Source organism: Sceloporus undulatus, chromosome 5 (genome assembly GCF_019175285.1).
Source record: "Sceloporus undulatus isolate JIND9_A2432 ecotype Alabama chromosome 5, SceUnd_v1.1, whole genome shotgun sequence".
Classification (NCBI taxonomy): domain Eukaryota; kingdom Metazoa; phylum Chordata; class Lepidosauria; order Squamata; family Phrynosomatidae; genus Sceloporus; species Sceloporus undulatus.
In genome coordinates this window covers 37,801,809-37,822,849 of record NC_056526.1, presented here as the reverse complement: position 1 = coordinate 37,822,849, position 21,041 = coordinate 37,801,809, and the positions used below count along the sequence as shown (strand labels likewise).

At 42.7% G+C, this 21,041-nt stretch overlaps 2 protein-coding genes across 8 annotated transcripts in view; one reads left to right on the top strand and one right to left on the bottom strand.

The window, feature by feature from the left end:
- The window catches only part of MRTFA (myocardin related transcription factor A), a 113,215-nt gene extending 100,565 nt beyond the window's left edge, over nucleotides 1-12,650 (top strand). For 5 of the 6 annotated variants that reach the window (XM_042467457.1, XM_042467459.1, XM_042467456.1 and 2 more), the window contains 5 exons: nucleotides 637-732; nucleotides 6,580-6,744; nucleotides 8,289-8,462; nucleotides 8,743-8,803; nucleotides 9,372-12,650. In XM_042467457.1, the coding sequence (XP_042323391.1) occupies nucleotides 637-732; nucleotides 6,580-6,744; nucleotides 8,289-8,462; nucleotides 8,743-8,803; nucleotides 9,372-9,883 (1,008 nt within the window). In that variant the 3' untranslated portion in view covers nucleotides 9,884-12,650. The remainder of the gene's footprint in view (nucleotides 1-636; nucleotides 733-6,579; nucleotides 6,745-8,288; nucleotides 8,463-8,742; nucleotides 8,804-9,371) is intronic. The other variant, XM_042467461.1, reaches the window with a different exon arrangement.
- A 373-nt stretch (nucleotides 12,651-13,023) lies between these two features.
- The window catches only part of SGSM3 (small G protein signaling modulator 3), a 42,210-nt gene continuing 34,192 nt past the window's right edge, over nucleotides 13,024-21,041 (bottom strand). For both annotated transcript variants that reach the window (XM_042467463.1, XM_042467464.1), the window contains 7 exons: nucleotides 19,993-20,145; nucleotides 19,092-19,162; nucleotides 18,691-18,739; nucleotides 18,367-18,452; nucleotides 18,008-18,130; nucleotides 14,650-14,710; nucleotides 13,024-14,177 (listed from right to left, as the gene is read on the bottom strand). In XM_042467463.1, coding sequence (XP_042323397.1) covers nucleotides 14,094-14,177; nucleotides 14,650-14,710; nucleotides 18,008-18,130; nucleotides 18,367-18,452; nucleotides 18,691-18,739; nucleotides 19,092-19,162; nucleotides 19,993-20,145 — 627 coding nt within the window. In that variant the 3' untranslated portion in view covers nucleotides 13,024-14,093. The remainder of the gene's footprint in view (nucleotides 14,178-14,649; nucleotides 14,711-18,007; nucleotides 18,131-18,366; nucleotides 18,453-18,690; nucleotides 18,740-19,091; nucleotides 19,163-19,992; nucleotides 20,146-21,041) is intronic.

Genomic DNA, 21,041 nt, shown 5'->3' with positions numbered 1-21,041 from the left:
GTTCCCCATGCCTGTACTGAATCAGTTATAGGGTCTACAGAGTGGCTTTCATTGGTAAAGATAGTTTATTTTAGCCAGGAGGAGCATACTGAAAGTTACCCATTATCTAAGAATCCATTGAAAGTTCATTTAAGTGCTAGAAGAGCTTCTTTTTTACTCTACTGAATAAGCTGAACGTTACTTCTACATACATGGTAGGATAAGTGATTGAGCAGTACAGACTGGTTTCAAATGTTGGCAAATGTTTATTTTGGTTTGGTTTAGAGGCAGATGTCACAGGTATTTATTTATTTGTGCTAAAGATTACTTTAACAGAATGAAATTCTTGGGTGCCATGGTAGTAACTGTAATTTTAATTCATTAGTAAATTTTATCCCCTCCATCCGCACACTTCGAAATCCCATTAGGTTTGTAAGCTCAGTTGTTACCACTGTGACATCATATCTCCACCAGTTCGGTTCCTTGCACAGCTCTTCCATTCATCACTGAACTGTTTCCCTTAATTTTACACAGTGACCATGCCACTTCATCTATGAGTCTCAATTTGCAGCACTTGATTCTCAAGACAGGATCTCATAGGATGTCTTTAAATAAAAGAAATAATTTTTTCTTCCCTTTCCCTTCTTTCTTTCACAGAGAGTATCATCTCCATCAACTAAAGCATCCAGTCAGCCACCAGTAAGCAGCTCCCATACATCTCTGCAGACACTGCCAAGTGAAGCTAACAAGAAGGTAGCCAATATATTGATTGGTTTCCTAATAATTTGTATTGTGGTCTGGGTGGCTGAGGAGAAGAGAGAAGCATTATGTATAGAAACAGGTTTCTATATGTGGCACTTGCTGTGGAAAAGGGTCTTCCCAGAGCTACACTAAAGCACCACTTGATGGGGTTGCTTTGCCTGAGGGAAAGTTGGATGGGCAGAATGGCTAAGTGGAAGCAGTTTTTAGCAGCCATGTCACCATTTCAGACCTGTGAGAATAATGATGTAGCTTCTCTTTCTTTACACATTCCTTAAAGGTGGAAATAAGAGTGATGGGTGAGTCAGCAGAATCAGGAGCAAGCTAAAGGTGGTTGTGTTTTGAGACTCAATTTTGGAGTTCTTGCTTCTCTCCTTTACTCTGAATTTACTGTTTCATCTGTGCAGTAAAAAATGAGACTTTATCTATCTGTGCTGATTTTCTTTACAAATAAATCCAGGATTTCTTGTAAAAATTATTAAATTATATTAATTAATTAATACAGTAATAAAAAAGTTGTCATAAGAGCATCTTAAAACAAGTTTAAAAAACTAAAGCCACCCACATTTAAGGTTCAGCAGAATGGTCCCACTAATATACCTTACACTTAAAGGGAGCCACATGCATCTTTTTAATGAATTTCCAAAGTCTCTTTGGTGCAGCAGAAATGGTCCTATCTCACATCTCAACCAAATGTTATTCCTGAAAGTGCTGGCAGAGCCACCTAGCAGGACCTCCACTGTTGAACTCAGTGAGTAGGCAGCATCATTTAGGAAGAGGTTGTCCTTCAGATACCCTGGCTTCTGTATGTAAGAAATGTGGAAGCAAAATGGAAACCTATAAAACTAGAATAATATGATCATTAATGCAAATCAATCTGGCTGCTACATTTTGCACCAGCTAAAGCTTCTGAATTCTTTTCAGAGACAGCTCAAGAGCCAGTGATTTAATCTCAGTATGACTGGCTAGATCAGAATTATTAAGAAAGGAGTGTACTTGGGATATTAGCTAAAGCTGATTGGAAGCACTTCTGATCACAGCTGCCATTAGAGGATCGTCACATAAATACTGGGCCCAGAAGCATTCTTTTCAGGGAGTATAACCTCATCTAGAAAAAGATACACAGATCAATTCAACATATTTCATCAGACTTTTTATTCAAATCTAGCATTATGTACATGTAAAATTAAACAGCCAGGTTTTTGTTTACTTTTGTTAAGTTAACAAAAACATTTTGAATCTTACACAGATCACTTGAAGGCTTCTTCCAAAATGCATCTAGGGATGACTCTGCAAAACATGCTCAGTAAGGAATTCTGGAGGCAGCTGCTGTTTACTTTGCCTGTTTTGGTAGGCGACATGGCTGCCGTAGGATAGGATAGAGTAGAATTCCATTATTTCTCAGCAAACACTTATTGCATTGTTTACCAGAATCATAGTGCTGCAACCTGACACCCAGAGTCAGTGTTTCTTCAGCCTTCTTTCACTAACCTCCCAATACAGATGCTGCTAAAAAAAAAACTTCCACATAGTCTTAAGGATGAGGAGGAAAAGGAGGGCTGAGTGTGTGTTAAAAGGAGCTTCGCTGTCAGAGGGTTTGTTAACTGAGTTATGCCTGTATACCCATTCCTACTTGAGGTCTTCCATTGATCATCAGCATCTCTGGGTCAAGTATTAATTTAATCAGCCACATCTAGCCCATTATTAGCCGCCACACAATGACTGAAATCTTCCTTAGTAACAGGAAAAGATGTGGGGGGGGAGGCGGGGGAGGGAGATTCTCCAGATATTGGAGTTATGCAACCCCAAATCTTTGGATGTCCTCTCCTATTGGTTTCATGTGGATATTAAATGACATAGTGGATAGAATAGGCTCCCAAGAAGCTCCAAGGGGGCAGGTAGCAGTCACATAGCATCTTTTGGGCAGTGCCCTCAGTTCCCATCCCAGAGAGATGCCCCAGCAGAACCCTATAGCAGCAGCAGATAATACTGCAAGCTGCTAAGACATTCATCAGAATTAAGGGGTTACGATATAATGGAAATTATGATATAATGGAAATCTCATTTAATATTATATAAAATTAGCCTTCTGAGAGAGCTCTGCAGTAAGAAATCTGGTCACAGTGAAAGGTTTGCTCCCTACTCTACTGCTGCCTTGAGTAGTTCCTCCTCTGGAGAAATGAATGGCAGGCATTCACTTACAATGGGAGATGAAGGGGTGTATTTTTGTACTTTTTTGATTGATTGATTGAAATTTTATTTATATACCGCCATTCCTGCGATCACGGCGGTTTACAAAACAATAGTAGAAATACATTACAGGATAAGTTACAGATTATAAATAAGAATTAACAGCAAAAAAAAAATCCCTCATATAAAACCATACACTACTATACATCATTAAAATCCGTCGTTAAATCCAATCAAAATTGATAAAACAGTCTAAAAATACGATACACAATACACAGGAGAAAAAAACAATCAGGACATGTGAGGGAAGGCTTGACAAAATAAGTAGGTCTTAAGGTTTTTCTTGAATGACTCCAGGGAGGGGGCTAAACGGAGCTCCTCAGGGAGAGCGTTCCAAAACTGCGGGGCCACAGCAGAAAAAGCCCTTTGCGCAGTCACTGCGTACAGTATCTTGTCTTGGTAACACTCAGAAGTTTTTTCCCACCTGACCTGAGAGTGCGGGGCGGATTGTATGGAGAGAGGTGGTCCTCCAAGTACTCTGGGCCCAAGCCATTTAGGGCTTTATAGGTAACAATCAACACCTTGTATTGGGCCCGGAAGCGGATTGGTAGCCAATGCAGATCTTTCAATATAGGTGTTATATGGCTGGCCCTGGAGCTACCAGTGACCAGCCTAGCGGTCATATTTTGAACCAACTGCAGCTTCCAAGTTTGGTACAAGGGTTGCCCCATGTAGAGTGCATTACAGAAATCGAGTTGAGAGGTTACCAGTGCGTGTACCACTGTTTCAAGGTCCCCCCGGTCCAGGTAGGGGCGCAGTTGGCGTATCAGCCGAAGCTGATAACAGGTGCTTCTAACTGTCGCATCCACCTGAGGAGTCAGGTGAAGCGACGAGTCAAGAAGCACCCCCCAAACTGCGAACGGAGTACTTCACGGGGAGCATGACCCCGTTCAGGACAGGTGGATAAACCTCCTTCCCAGGACCGGGAGAACCTATCACAAGTACTTCCGTTTTCTCTGGATTCAGGCTGAGTCTATTTTCCCTCATCCAGCCCATTACCGACTCCAGACAGGCATTGAGCGGAGAGATGCCATCCCTAGTCACTGCATCAGTCGGAGACACAGAGAAGACTATTTGGGTGTCATCAGCGTACTGATAACACCGCGCCCCGTGTCTCCGGATGATCGCTCCTAGTGGCTTCATGTAAATGTTAAATAGCATAGGGGACAAGATCGCTCCCTGAGGGACCCCAGATGTAAGGGCCCTCTTTTCGGAGCAACAGTCCCCCAGCTCCACCATCTGGAATCTACCCGAGAGGTAGGAACGGAACCACTGCAAAGCAGTGCCCCCAATACCCAACTCTCCCAGGCGATCCAGAAGGATACCATGGTCGATGGTATTGAAGGCCGCAGAGATGTCCAAGAGCACTAACAGGGACACGCTACCCCTGTCCATGCCCAGACAGAGATCATCGACTAAGGCGACCATGGCAGTCTCAACCCCATAGCCCGCCCGGAAGCCGGTTTGAAATGGGTCCAGATAATCCGTATCCTCCAAGACCCTCTGTAGCTGGGAGGCAACCGCTCTCTCGATCACCTTCCCTAAAAATGGCAGCAGTGATACAGGCCGATAATTTTTTCGAATTAGGGGGTCAAGGGAGGGCTTCTTTAGTAAAGGTTTTACGATGGCCGTTTTAAGTTTAGATGGAAAAAGGCCCTCCCTGAAGGATGAATTAACAATACGACGCAACATTTCTGTCGTCGCCGTTCCCCCTTGAACTGCCAGCCATGAAGGACAGGGATCGAGAGAGCAGGTCGTCTTCCTAACGCTACTGAGGATCCTGTCTACATTCTCGGTATTAACAGACTCAAACTGATCCAGTACAACTGAGTCCACGGAAGCTCTGGATGCCTCTACTCTCGATTCTGAACCGATAACAGCGTCAAGATCAGCCCTTAGCCGAGAGATTTTATCCGCGAAGAAGTTGTTAAACTCGTCACAGCAGGCTTTAGATGGCTCCAATAGTGGGTTCAGAGGGGGAGCCAGTTGAGTGAGCTCTCTCACAACCCTGAACAGCTCTGCCGGACGCGACTCCGCGGATGCAATTCGTGCAGCATAGAACGAATTCTTAGCTGCACCAATTGCCACTCCGTAGGCCTTCAAAAGAGACTCTAGGAGTGTCTTGTCGGATAAGTGCTGGTTTTTCCGCCATTTGCGCTCTAGTCGTTGCGCAGCCCACTTCCTTGCCCTGAGATCTTCCGTATACCAGGGCTTTTTATTGGAAGCAGGCCGGAAAGGACACTTGGGAGCGATACTGTGTATAGCCCTGGAGAGATCAGAATTCCAGGTATTAGTCAGGGCATCAACAGAATCGCCGTCAGCTCCAACCAAATAGCCCTCTAAGGCTTCCTGGAACCTTTTGGGTTCCATCAACCTTCAAGGGTGGACCATTCTAATAGGTCCGCCACCCCCGGGGGGGATTTGGACAGTAGCCTTGATACTAGCCTCAACCAGGAAATGATCCGTCCATGATAGGGCAGAGATATTGGTTACCTCTGCCCACGGAGACTCCATGTCCATACAGAAGACAACATCGAGTGTATTACCCACAGAATGCATGGGCCCTGTGACCAGTTGAGACAGGCCCATGGCAGTCATGGTAGCCATGAACTCCCGAGCCGCACCAGTTGGAACGTGATTGGAGAGCGGGCTAAATTTTTTAATGCTGGCATTTGCAGTCATTGGGAATCAACCATAACTACTTTTTGTTATTACCTCATCCTAACTTCTGTTTTTTAGTCAGACAATATAAGAGTTTGATATAATCTTGGGAACTTGCTTTCATATTCATACATGGTATTTTCAAGTGGGTGTATTTCTTCCCATGGTGAAGAAACAGAGCCTCTTGAACAACCTCTTAAACAACCAGGTTCCCATATGTCTAATCCTTATGGTGGAATTATCAGTTATCACAAAGACTTGGATACTGGCAGGTTCAAGAAAGTCTTCTGGGAGAGACACTTAGGTTCCTGTGTGTGTTTCCATCTGTTTCCCAGCCCTTACGTTTCCTTTCACTTTCCCTTTACCCTCCCAGTTCCTTCAAATATATTTTGAATTATATGAATCTCCACACTCCACATATGGAGAGACTCTGGGCAAAGGTCATCTTGTGAGTTGCTTCATGTGGTAATGAGAAGAGTGGCAGTGCTTCAAACAATACTGAGATGAGTCATTTTCTACATTTCCCACAAAGCCCCAGTATGGTGCTAGGTCAATTGCATTGTGAAAAATGAAAAGCTAGATCCATCAGCTGCCTAATGATGCTTGGAATACTAGACCATATTTTAAAAAGGAAGCCAAATCCATGGTGGTTCGTGACAATGCCCAAGGATGGTGATGCCAGTGCCAGTTCTGTGAGAACCCCAACAATGTAATTCAGATAACATTTTCAAAAAAGGCCACTTTTATGTCCAACATGGTGCAGATCCTTGGGGGTGAGGTAAAAATTATGTCCAGCTCTACACAGTTGTTGTGTGAGTACTTTGAAATGTGGTATTACATGAGGAAGCATCTTCCTTTAAAGAAGATGCTTGAGTCAGTCAGTATCTGACCTTTGGTTTCTGTTTTTTTATCCCTTGTGCTTCTCTGTAGGGCCAGAAGCTAGGTCTGCAGATGGTCAGTGGGCAACTGCCTCAAACGGTCTTATCTTTCTCTGCACCTCCCAACTTACAGCCCTTTTTCCTGAATGGCTTCCACAAAGGACCCCTGAAAAACAGTGTTCCTAGCAAAACTGGCCAGTCCAGTATGCCGAAAAAGGTATCCTGTCAGCATGCTCCTCTGATCACCAAGTGAAAGGGATGTGTCCCCATGCCACACACCAAATGCAGGTGACATAATGTGTAGTGTAGTGTAGTGTAGTGTTAACAGTTATACTACTTCAAGAGATGGAATGTGAAACCCATCCGGGGATACATTTAGAAGTACGTTCTTATATTTGTACCAGTTCTCTTGCAAAGACTGATAACTAAACTTAGACCTGACCTGCAGCAAGAATGGAGTGGGAGGTATTTATGGGGGGAAATTCTCCTGTAAAATTTACACATATCTTCTAAACTGATTTCATAGGGACTATGAATTGGAATTAAATTTTATGTCTTGATAGATTGCATTCTGATTTAGCTTTGCAGCAGTATCATGTACAATCAGCCCTCCGTATCCATAGGGGATTGGTTCCCGGACCCTGTGCAGATACCAAAAACGCAGATGTTCAAGTCCTTTATATACAGAGCTCCAAAATGAGAAGGAAGTTTGATTGCCACCTGATCCCTTCCACCCACACACACACCCGAGCGTGTCCCTAAGGCAACTGAGGCGGTGTACAGACTGCCCCTTTGGGGTGGCCTGCACCCGCCCCTTTCCCCAACGGATCGGGGCCTCAGCTGCCACAGCGGCAGCCCTGAGGCCCCGATCAGCCACTTTTACAGGCCGCAGGGACGTGGCAAAAACCAGCCTGGAAAGGGGTGTCCTTGGGGCTTCATGCTGTATTTTGAATTTTTAAAAAATATTTTTGGTCCAGGATCAAACAATATAAAAAGTACAGAAAAAGAGAAAGCAGATCCTGAATCCATAGACTGACTGTACCTAAATCTGAGTGGATTTTTAACAGTATAATGTTGTCATATGCCATAGGAAGTAGCCCCTTTTAAAGAAAAGTGTTAGTGCTGTAGCTGCAAATAAGCAATTTTGCTGCTGCTCCTGCTGCAACAACAACAGATTAGAAGAGAAGCTTCTTAAAGTTGCTTTTTCGCCCTGTTGTTGTTAGCTGTCAATTCCATATATGCTTCAAGTAGGTCAACTTTCTTGAAGTGTGTGAAGTAGTGATGTTTAGAGTCCTAAAGGAGTTAAGTCTGAGAATTTTTGAGGCATTAATTTATCCTTGTATCTCTGTGATGGGTTAAGCAAATTTTGCAAAGGAAATACTATTCACTGAAAATATTTGTTATTACCCATCAGGGCTCCTGAAGCAATTTATAACAAGAGGTATAAAAACTTTCTTTAAAAACCTATTAAAATATTAAAGCAGTTCTGAAATCTAACAACCAAAGGCTAGATGAAACAGTATCATTTTAACTGCCTTTTGTAAGCACAAGAGAAATATAACCAGCCTGACTTTTGGGAGCACAAACCTCTACAGTCAGGCCACTGCTGTAAAGTCCTGTGTAGTCACCAGTGTAGCCCCTTGAGGTGATAGGATATGCAACAGGTTGCTCCTCTGAGTAGAGAGACTAGTATGTCAAGCAAGCATATAAATGATCAATTTCAGAAGATTGGCTCATTGCCTTTCATTCTTTCCCTCACAGCTTATCTCACAGCCAGGCTCTCCGGCTCTTCCATCTCCTTCCCAACTGGACCTAGAGCAGCAGAACCTGCCCTTCTTTGGTACTCCGCCTCTGTCTCTACCTGCCTCCTCAGTATTGATGAAAGAACCACCAGGTTATGAAGAAGCTGTGAAACAGCAACCAAAGCCCCCTGAGGTGAGGGAGGCTTTGACAAACTGGAAAAGTATATGTGCTGTTGCTGTCTTGCAAACAATTCTGAAAAATCAGTAACAGATTTGAATGTGATCCTTGGGATTGGCTCCCTTTCCTTTGTTGAATGGGAGGCTATGGCACAAATTTCAAATGCCCACCTTTCATTTCATGTAGTTGCTATTCCCCTGTGCTTGTTCAGCCACAAGGCAGTTATTATAAAGTGCATGTTATGGTATTGATGTTGAATACACTATCTAAACAATTACATTATTTCCTTTTTTAGGAGAATGGTTGTTCAAGTCAACAGATGGATGATCTGTTTGACATTTTAATTGAACATGGAGGTAAGAGGGGAGTAAGGGTTTATACCAGGGGGTTTCTAGCCTATTTCGTTCTTATGTATTTTCCATTACTTGAACCACTAGAAACAGAGCTCTCATGAGCCTGTGCCCAAAGTTACACAGAGAGTGAGCCACTGTTTTTAATATTAGAGACAGTCAGTCCTTGAGCTGCATGCAGTCCACCTCCACCCTCTGTGTATAAAGACACTCCTGTGACCAATACTTTTCCTCCACTGGTGCTGCTACTGGAGAAAAGGACTGTTGGAAAAGGAAGCACAGTGACATAATATGCCTCTTGAGAATGCTTGCTACCATATCCCATGCTTTGGCTTCCAGATTTATGTGTGTTCATCCATGAGATTAAAAAATGGATGAATGAATGAAGGCGTGAGAATAGTGTATTCCTGCCCTCTGTCATTAGGCAGCTGCTGACAACCTTTCCCTGAGGTAACATGGCAGCTGATTCTGAAAAAGTTGCCTATCCCTGCCTTACAGACTTTTGTGTTTAAACTGGTATGCTTAAAGATGTATTAATACCTTTAAGTGCAGGGTGTCTTTCCCCCCCCCACAGAGATTTCAGCTCAATTCAAGGAGCAGTCTTCCCCCGCGAGAAAAGATGCCGCTGTCTCCCCAGGGTGCCCTTCTTTGTCCAGCAGCCACCATTCCTCAGAGTTCCCCCTCCAAGTTCCCATGGGCCAGACCACCTCTGTTAATCCCACTCCCGCAGGCCGGCTGGAAGACTTCTTGGAGAGCAGTACTGGCCTCCCTCTGCTGACCTCTGGCCCTGATGGACCTGAGCCTTTGTCCCTCATTGACCTCTACAGTGAGATGCTAAGCAGTTCAGCTATCCTGGACCACCCATCCTCACCTATGGACACGTCAGAATTGCACTTTGCCCCTGAGCCTACTGGGGGACCAAGTCTGGACCTGGCAGAGGCCAACTTAGACAGTATGGACTGGTTGGAGCTGTCGGGAGGTCCGGTGATGAGCCTCACTCCCCTCAGTACTGCAACACCTAGCCTCTTCTCCACAGACTTTCTTGATGGACATGATCTGCAACTGCACTGGGATTCTTGCTTATAGCTCTCCTGAGTGTGCAGAAGGGGTGTTTTCCAGGTGTGTATAGAATATGGGTTGGAGCTTAAGTCAAAGTTGCATCTAAAGAACACCCTTCACCACCATTTTGACCAGCTTGTGTGAAGGTAAAGCCAAGGGCAAGTACCAGTGATGTCTTCTGAATGAAGATTCAATCTCAGGCAAGTAACCACCTTTCTCATGACCGAAGGTGGCATGAGACATAGCCCTTTCCTCAAGTAATCAGTGGCTGTACCAGAGTTGTAATGGTTTGTTGGAGGTTTTCAGCATGGAGTACAAATGTCAGCAATCTGTCTGGAGTTTAGTTCAAGGCAGTTCAGAAGTATTCATTAGAGAAACTGGGCCTCTCTGCTGATGAAATGTGCCTAGTTAGAAAAGTTTTTTTTTAAGTTGGAAAAATTGATTTTGACATGTTTTAAAAGATTCCCTTAGACTTAAGACAAGGGATCTTTTCCTGGTAAGAGGATTGGGGATCATGATAAATACAGAACTGGGATTCCTAATAGCTGTAGTTACTGGGCATCCCCAGTAATGCCACAGTATCTATGCTTTCTGGCTAGCAAGAACTCCAAGCCCAAGCTATGTGCCAGAATTTGGACAGTAGTCACTTTCCCTTGGCTTGCGACTGATTCCTGCATGTAGTCCTTATTCCTGGCTTGGCCCAGCTAAAATAAAAGACATGATCATGTACCTGGATTGTGGTATTGCACCTGGGTAGAATTCCTTTTTTGAGCAGTGAGCTGGCCATGAATCAAGACAGCTGCATCAAGGGTTATGTTTGCAGCCTCCTCTTTTTTAGCCCTGTGAAACCTAGTTGCCTACTAGAACTTGCTGTTTTGAAGAGATTAACTTCTGGAAAGGTTTGGCCTTTTGGTGAATTAACTTCTTGGCAGCACAAGCATCTGGGTAGTATGCTGCTGTACCTAGTGCTTTTGCTTTTCACTGATTTCACTTTGGCCACTTCCCCACAAATTTCCAGCATTGGAAGTGTAGCTTCTGATGTGCTCAAGACTGGCATTACAGGGAAGTCTGGTCTCAGTAGCTGACTGCACAGAAGGGGTTATGGTGGCACTTCTTTTTGCAGCAGCTTAATTAATGACAACTCCTGTGTAGGAAGCGGTTTTAATCCAAACGGGCTTCAGAGAACTTGAGCACCACACTGCTCTGAAGGCAGAAGCCTTTAGTGCTGCTTGCTAAGCAGCTGCATGCTTCATTGCACAGAGGAAATTTCCTGTAGCCATAATCCCTGCTGCCGTGAAAAATGGTTCTAAACCACAGTCTTGCCTCTTGATACTTGGTTTCATTTATAGCTGGTAAAAAATTCTGTATATAGCACTGTAAAATTGTTTTGTTTTAGAAAGGAAAGGAAATTAATCCACCTAGTTAGAAGGTGGAACTTCTTTTTTTGCTCCTCCTCTTCTGCGATAACCTGTTGAGGAGCTTCTATTTTAGCCTGTGGTTTGGGGCAGAAGAGGACTTGATCCTCACACTGCCAGTTTTAGCCTTATTGCACATGTCACTCAAAGGAAATCATGCTCCTATCAGTCTTTCCCCCCTCCCACAGAAAATGCGTAGTCATGCATCTGCTGGCACTGCATTCCTTTCCAGAGTGAGGGAGTGAGTTTCCTTCTCTTCTTTCATAGGAGTCCCTTCACTTCTGGTTCCTTTACACATTATGGAGACTGTAACATATCATATACCCCATTATGATAAACGGACTGATCCTCAAGAGATGATCGCAGTTATGTGACTAGCTGTTGTCCTGACATAGCCACTGCATGTGAAGCTTGTTTCATTCATTTTTTTTTAAATCATTGTTTTCTCTGTGAAAATCAGGTTGTTACAGTTGCTGAAGGTGTATTTTCTGTATTGTCTCTGGTACCTGCTACTGATCATATCAATCACTTGGTCTGTGGCTGAGTTGGAAGGTTGGTGCTAGATTTGTCATTGTTCACTGTGCAGAAGAATTGTGTATAGCAGATTAATTTCACTTTAAAAGGCATGAGAGCACCCAAGTTAGTAAAACCTTCTTGTCTCTTTTGTCACACTGAGAGCAGTGGATGCACTTCAATTTGATATTTACTGGCTGTGTTAGGGCACCTTTTTTATCAGTAAAATGGGCTCATGTAGAAAGGTGCTATGAACAACATCTGTCTGGCTTATTGTTTGTTGTACAATAGTCTAAGACAAGAACATTTTTTCTTTATAAAATGTTGTAATTTTAGACTATTGTACAATTAGGATGAGACTGCAAGAACTTTGACCAACCACTACTGTTAACCCAAAAGGTGCCAGCCCTAGTTTGGTGCACTGCCTATTGTAGGGATATTATTCTTTTATGGAATGGGAAAGTAATTGGGATTACACTAGTGTCAGTTTTTCCCAGTATATCAGATAGTAGCTCTGCTTTTTAAAGTATGTCCTCTAAATTCTTCTTTTATATTGAACACAGTAAAACAGGCATCTCTCTGCCTCTCTAGTTTGAATGTACTTATTCTTCTGCTGATAACCACTACTTGTAATAACTCATATTTGATTAACACGCACACTTCCTTCCACTATGCATCAGTGAAAAAGGTTATCAGCAGAGGTGGGAGACGTAGGCAGTGTTGTAGAATTGGACTTAGCATGAACATGCAACTGGAAAAAGGTATGGAATGAGCAGTTATTTGGGGAGAGAATGGATAAATCAAATTATTTTTTCAGTTACAGATATTTGAAAAATCCATTTTATTAAAAAAAAATTGTGTTCTAGTATCTTTGTACATCTCATCTTTGGTCATGACATTATATAGATGTTACCCTCTATGTGCCATGGTGAAAATATAACAAAGGCATTGTGGAATAACGAGGAGCCACTTCACTCTGTTGTTATTGGCAGAAGCTGTAGTTCAGGTAACATTATTTGCTGCTGTCACCACTGATTCTTTGCTCTTGCCCAACTCCCAGAAAGAATATTCTAGACTGTTGACAGCGTGCCTGATCTTCCATTTACTTAATATGCAGTTCCTAATGTTTATCAGCACAAAAGCACGCATCTTTACTGCCTTCAAAATACCACCATAGCTCAGCTCACAGAACAGAAATAAGGCTAAATGCATATGAAAGATTACTTCCAGCTCCCCTACTACTGTCACAAGATGCGCAATTTATTTATGAACCAAAATGACACAGCCTTGTTTCACTTCATGGTTAGATTGTGCTCCCCAACCAGTGCTTTCATTATCTCTTGCACTCAAATGAGCTGCCACCACGTAGCAAGTTATGTGCTCCTGTCTTACAGACCCTGCTAGTTTCACACTTACAGCAGAGGCTATAGTTCTGTCCCTGAGCCAGCTCAGTCCTGAATCTACCTTTTGCTTTTACGATATGTCAAAATATACAGACATTTCTGGATATAACTTACATCTTTTGGTTACTATTTTTTAAAAAATGCTCCAGGCTAAAATGTTTACTTCTGGATCACAACTGGATGGAGTGAAAGGCTAGTGGTAGTAGCAGCTGCCACCATCCTTTACAACCCCCAAGGCAGTCTCACTGACCAGCCAATCGTTTTAGGCACTTTGTGGCAGTACCAAAGCCACTCACGCACCTGTAGAACCTGGGTTTCATAGTAGCCACATTGTCTCTTTCTTACATTGATTACTGCTTCACACACTATCTCTCTATAGGAAAATAAAAATTTGCCACCACAGGTGAAATAAGTCTTAGAGGAGACTGCCAACCATCAGCTTCCCATCCTGGACAGAAAGGAATGCAGTAGCATTACTAGCTATCCAGCTTCACATTACACTTCCCTTGCTTGGTTATAACAACTTTGTAGCCAATGTCATTGTCTTCCTTACCTTTCACTCAGGCCTCACCCCTAGTTGACCTCAGACACTTGGCCCAAGTGGATAGAGTAGGTGCATACATGCACTGCACAGTTTGTGATACACCATGGAGTAGGGAAGTTAGACAGCCAGACTCTGAACAGTAAAGTACAACCCCTGCATTCTTCAATGTGCTGCTACCCATTTGCTAGAGGAAGCTGCTACCAAAAGACAGCAATCTCAGAACTAGAAAATACGGAAAGAGCACATGGCTGTTTACAGTGTACAATGCATGAAGGGGTAACAGGCTGGTGGAGGAGAAAAGGAATATAGTCCAAGAATAATTGTGTCATACAAGAAGTCCAAAAAAGTGGTGGAGCAAGACCTCATCCATCTATGTCCCAGCTGAAAAGATGGTGCTTTACAAGCATGTCCTGAACTCCTTCCTTCAATGGTTTCTTCTCCTTCTCCTACAAGAAATAAGAGTGCTAAATTGACTGAATATATACAGTAACTGCTGGTAACATGGACATGTCTTGTGCAGGAGCCAGACTACATTCCTATTAAAGTAGAAAGGGTTGCAGCCTGGAATAGCTATTTAAATGACGACAGGATGAAATTGTTGGAAATTGTTTCTGACATATAGAGACCCTAAGGGACCCCATCATAGGTTTTTCTTGATAAGATTTATTCAGAGGGGGTTTATCTTTGCCTTCCTTTGAGAATGAAGGGTGATTTGCATGTGGTCACTCAGCTGGTTTCCGTGTCTGAGCAGGGATTTGAACCCTGGTCTCCTGAAGTCCTAACTCGACCACCCTGGCTCTTATGGGAGGAAATTGCCCAACACTGAATGAGAATTAGTAGAAAAGGGTAGTAACTGAAGTCTGTTCATTGAGGGACAGATGGAAAAATCTAGGTTCTGCTACAAGGTTACACACTTACCTCTCTTTTTACAGGGAGTTCCCAATCCTGTGAGAGGCTGAATGCAAATTTACTGAGGACCCTGTAAAAAGACATAATAGTAGAGTTTACAAGGAGAATTGTGCATACGCAGTAGTTGGGAGTAAAAAGTTATATCACCCAGAAACTCTGTATCACACAGTTCTGACATACTTGCATTTACTATGTTTTACTCTAAAAAGTACTTGAAATATATAATATTTTGCAGATTATTTTGCTACTACTCAGATTCATAAATATTTTGGGCAATTATAAAATTAGGTGTATCGATTTGTGATGTCCATAATGGAGAAACATGAAGAGAAATGGTGAGGGAAGAAAAACAGTGTGCATGTTTTAAGAACATAATCCATGGGAAAAAAAGTAAGCAGTTCAAGTCACCTGTGAATGACCCTTCACTGCCCTATTCTTTTTCAGTATCTAGGTTTGTGGGTTTGTTTGTTTTAAACATGAAATGAAAACTGGCCAAGATCCTGTAACATGAAAATGGAATGTATTTTTTGACAGCATACATACTGGTTTCAGAGGGAGCACCTCCTTCTCCCTAGCCAGTCATGTGGAGTGCAGGATGTGGCCAAACATATTCCGGTAGCCCATGATCATCTGGTGACAAAGGAGTGTGGCCTTTGCCTTTGTGGAAGGCAGCTCAAGAGCAGCCAGGATGTTCTTGGCCATTTCCTGACTGGAAGCTGGGGAGATATCCTTATGCCTGTAAGTTCTGCAGGTGTTCCCTCAGCCAGGATGGGATGTTATATAAGGAAGTACTGAATGCTGCCTCCTTCATCAACATCTCCCAAACTCATATGCATTGGCATAATGGGATATATTGGTGTGTATCACCAATGGGATACCTGCCTCTGCACCAAATACCAGATTCTTCAGAGCAGGTCTGAGGAAACGTCAGGCTTGCAGGTTCTTTTTTTCCCTTAGTAAGTTTTACTAGCTTATACATATGTAGACATAAACATAATTATAACAAGTATATTCACACACCTGATTCAATTCAATTACATACTCATGTAACAGCACATACAGTGAGCCCGCACCATACGTGAACTCATTGTAGGTGGCTTTCAGCTTATGTGGAAACCGCAGGAAGAACAGGAGAATGGTGCGCACGCACGGCCACACAGTGAGCATGAGCCCCATTATATCTAATGGGGCTGAGCATACGCACTTTTTGCCTTATGCGGGGGGGGGAGTCTGGAACAGATCCCCCGCGTAAGCCAAGGGCCGACTTTACTAACTTAGATTGTTCTTTAATCCTAATTCACTCAAACATATAAAAACAATATCTAAAAACAACTTCCATCCTTTATTTCTATTCTTCTATTTACTCCTTCAGTTCTATCTTCCATTTATACCCTTGAATTATACTTTCAGTCTTCATTCAATACTTCCTTTCTTTCAGCCCTCAAAACATCCATTCCCGAAGTGGGTATCTGTCTTTCATTGGATAATTCTCCTTTTAGTTCCACTATTCTCTGATAGTCTATTTCTTCCTTTTCCCTTCTTTTTTAACCTCAGTAATCCCTGTATCTAATTAAAGATCTCCCACTCTCTAATTGTATCTCATTCTTATTAATCTATACCTCTCTTACTGTCTTGTTTATCTTCCATTTTCCATTTCCCGGTCCATGATGCTATTAATTTTGCTATAATTCTTATGATATCTTTTTACTATCTTTTTCTGTTACTTAATTTTATTTTTGGATTTATTGGCCCCATACAGACAGGCCAAAATAAAGCTGCTTTGGGTCACTTTGGAGGTATGTTGTTTCAATGATGCATGTGTCCTAAGAGTCTGGAAGCTGCACCAAAGCCATGTCCCAGTCCTAAGAACTGGAGCACAGCTTTGGTGCAGCTTCCAGACTCTTAAGACACGTGCATCATTGAAACAGCATACCTCTAAAGTGACCCGAAGCAGCTTTATTTTGGCCTGTCTGTATGGAGCCATTGTTTTTCAGACTTCATTGTTGCCAATTTCCTCCATTTTTGTGCTAAGTATTTCAACACTTTATCCCAATCTTATATTTATTTGATTCTTTGTTTTGTATTTTCCTAGACATCTTGTCCATCTCTTTTATTTCATTAAGTTTTACATCACATTATTCAATACCTGGAACTTTTCATTTTTCCACAGCTTAGTGTAAACCAGACCTGCACAACTTGGCAGTAGTTAGGGACCAAAATTAAAATAGGTTGAACTTCTTCGAGCTGCATATTGGTTTTAATTAAATATTAATAGATTGGTTATTAATTATTATTAATTAATAATAAATATTAATATTAATTCTGTCATATCCCTGCCTGGCCCTCTCCTCAGGAGAAAGCTGAGCAGTGGAGGAGCCTTGCAGGGCAAGTGTTTGCCTGTCCTCCTCAACATGGACCTCTCCTCAGTGGGAGACCAAGTGGCAGAGAAGCCCTGAAGTTGTTCCACATCCTTCTGGGCCACCCAAAATTCTTTGGTGGGTTGCATACAGCCCCCAGGCCGTATGTTCTGCAGGCCTGGCATAAACCATCCTGGCAGCTGCTCACATGTAAAATAAAATATGGCCGTACTTTTTTTCAATTTGTTATTTTACCATATTTAAAAGAAAAACTTCTGGTTTTAATTCTAAGTTAATCTGAGGCTTGCAGGTTCTAATTTACTGTGGTTCAAAGACACACATTTACAATTAAGGAATCCTCAACACAGGATTTTGCTTTCAATTACAGAACCGAGAAGACCGCTCAGTCACTACCCACAAAATGCCACTCCTAGTTACCCTAAGCTTTCTTACTTTCAGCAGTATGATTTAAGGTGGTGTGTGTGTGATTTTGTTTCTGCTAATGTAAGTCAGAAATCCTTGCCCATCAATCAGCAAATCCATATCTGCTTTCTGCCCAGCTCTGCCTTGGATCAACACAATACATGCAACTCTGTCTCACAGATAGAGCTGAGGAGACTGGGGAGAAGCCATGTAGCTTCCCAAATGAACGATAATACCTCCAGGACTAAGCAAGTAATTAATCCAAATCTTTTCACATTTAATAAATTACACAAGGCTAAGGTTACAAAGCAACAGGTGGAGAAAGGAATACCATTTTCATTTAACAATCAGATCCAAAATGGGGAGCCGGGCTAACATTAGACTCGGCATAGACACATCAGCAAATACAGTAACTTATCCACGTATGAAAAAGATAAAGGAAAAACAGTTGTAATGGTGTGGACTATGATTGAGAAAAAGGCAGAGCTAGGAAACTGATATCTAATTTTAAATATTACAAAATGAATTTTTTTCTTCTAAATGAACCACATACAAGTCAGCTTGGAGGAGAGAAAGATTCCACCTACCTGAGCTCACACTTGATCTGTACCCAACCTGGACTGCGCAGAAATGACCAGGGATGGAACCATTTCTCCACTGTTTGCAGGCTAGAGCACAACACCTCAAGCCACAAATGTAGTACTTGTTCACTGAAAAATAAGTTACAGAGAAAGATACTAGCGCACACAGATAGGTTCAGTTACTATGACATTTAACCCAGGGTATACTGAAGAAGAAACAGCACAGTCTTAGCATGGCAAAGGACATAAAGTAATTCAGTACGTCTTGACTGCCATTTGGTGGCCCTTTCAAAAGAAGCATGATCCCAACTTTGATTCTGGGCTAATAAAAGTGGCATTGAAACAAACAGAACTAGGTGGCCTACTTCAGTCCAACAGAGATGAGAGAACGAAGCTTCACATCCATCTGAGCATGTGCTGCATCATGTGACATGTTCACAGACTGTACTGCCTGCCAAGGAGAAAGGTAAGTTATTAAATGAGCAATTTACATTCACCAGCAGACAGAAAAGCACAATATGATATACCAACTACATTTCACACACAGCATTTGGCCTCTAGAGGTAAAGATGAAAAGACTCTTAATGCCACCCATTCAGAGAGGCTTCTGCGGACAGCTGTCTAGGCTCTTCATAGGATCAAAGGAAGAGACCATGAGGGTGTTTCTCAGACCAGAATAAGGTACTCACCCGATAAAGCAGTTCTTCTGGAGTCAGCACTTTCCCATCTTCATCTAACCTAGAACAGTAAGTAAAAGATCCAGTATGAGCCAGGGCTATGTGTTTGCATTACGCAGTACCACAGCAGAATAGAAGTAACTTCTGACCAAACCAAATTTAGAACTTCCCACCAAACCAAACTTTCAGTAGTTACTGGTTTCAAAAAAGATGCCCACTCTACCAGCAGAACATGTATCCTTTTGATGGTGACTTTCAATAAGAAATTGCTGTAGCTGGTATGAGTTATCCGTTCCAACAATAGTAATGTGGCTAACTGGGCAACGCAACATGCAGAAACATTACAAGTTAAATGTGTATTATCAGGAGAGATATCCTATAGGCATGAAAATATTAGCATGAAGAAACTTTACCTGTAAGTCTTGCAGAGCACAAGACGAGAATACACAGAGTCAAAGTCTCGCTCCACTTCACGCCCAGCAGCCTAGACAAGAACATGCACAAACTAATAATAATAATAAAATTTATTTATATACCGCTATTTCAAGGATCACAGCGGTGAACAATAAAAGATAAAACAGTTAAAACAGCACGAGCCCCAACCCCCCCCCCCCAACAGAATTACAGTTAACAACAATTAGCAGTCAACCACAATAAAAAAACCAACAGCACCCCAAGCAAATGGCTGTGTAGAGTGGAATACATCGCCAAGGGGAAAAGAATAACAGGCAAGGCTCACAGGGGGAAAAGCCTGGCGGAATAAGAAGGTCTTCAGATCCTTCTTAAAAGTATTAAGGGAGGTGCTAGTACGGAGCTCATTGGGGAGGGAGTTCCAGAGCTGTGGGGCTACAACAGAAAAGGCCCTCCGGGATGAAGCATATCTAGCATCTGGAACTCTTAAAAGATGTCTCTCACCCGATCTGAGAGTGCGGGGCGGATTGTATGGGGAGAGGCGGTCCTCCAAGTACCCTGATCTAAATGTTATCACTACTGTCTCTCTGCGAACAGACAGCTCAGGTATGCAAGCTGTTCTCCACCTCAATCCCACTGATTTCCTACAATCCAGGTGGGCAAAGATGTTATGACTTTGGTTAGCTTGACTATGAGAGATGGGAGTTGCAGCCCCTTATCATCCGGATGGTGGACTTAACTTCTTGTCTTGTCAGGATGTAACCTCAAGGCTCACCCTCCCAGACATCTCTTGGCACTCCAGCTGTACAGAGCATTACATAGGATGGCAAGCCAGGGCCAGATTTCTCAAGTACTTGCCAGACTGTTTTCAAAGACCCTGCAGAGAGTAAATTTATCTCTTACCTCTTCGATGAAGAGCCAGGGGTGACAGGCCCCACCCAACAAAGATGGCCTCTTCAGCCCATGTTCAAATATGGCTTTAAGGGCTGGACAGAGTGTTCCTCGGACCAAGTCTGTGATTCCTTCAGTGACAGAGTCATCTCCTGCAATGGAATACTGACAAGAACAAGATAAGAGACTCCTATTGGGCACAGCCAGCAAAATATAAGCTGATCTATGCCTTAAGTAACCTAAAGGCACTAGATGCTGCATGATCTTGAAAGCTAAGCAGTGTCACCCTCAGTTACTACTTGGATGAATGGCCACCAATGAACACCAGGTCCTGTAGGCTGCACAGTGGGCCCTTAGTATCTGCTGGTGTTTGCTTTCAGGACGCCCACGTGGATACAAATATCTGTGGATGTTCAAATCTCATTATATATCATGAAGTAAAAAAAAATTGTGTTCCTTATATAAAATGGTAGAATAAAAGCTTGTTTCAAGGAATTAATATGTATTTTACAATACAGTGCGCTCTTGGCTTACGCAGGGGATCTGTTCCGGCCCCCCCGCATAAACCAAATACCACGCACGCTCAAGCTCCACTCAAGTGAATGGGGCTCGTGCATGCAGCGGAACGCATTCGCCATGGGCGCGTGCCCCATTCATGTGAATGAGACGTACCGCCCTGTGCACGGCTTTGCACATATGCTCAAAGCCACGTATAACATGGGCGCACTGTATTTTCAAGCCATGGGTTGTTAAATCTGTGAATACAGAGGGCTGACTGTATTTCAGAAGAGAACTGGCAAAACCATCTCTTGAGTATTCTTCTCCTAAGAAAACCCTATAATATCCTTGGGTTGCCATTAGTTGACAATTAACTTGAAGGCACATACATACACACAAGCTAATCTATACCATACTATTTGCAGAGGGTGGCCAAGACCCTGCACTGAGAAGCTTATGCCTAGCATGTCCCTGAAAAACTGAATATGTAAACCATGCAGCCCTCCCTCCCATGGCCATTTCTGTGGGGGAATGAGCAGGCGCATGTTCAGCTGTTTTCTTGT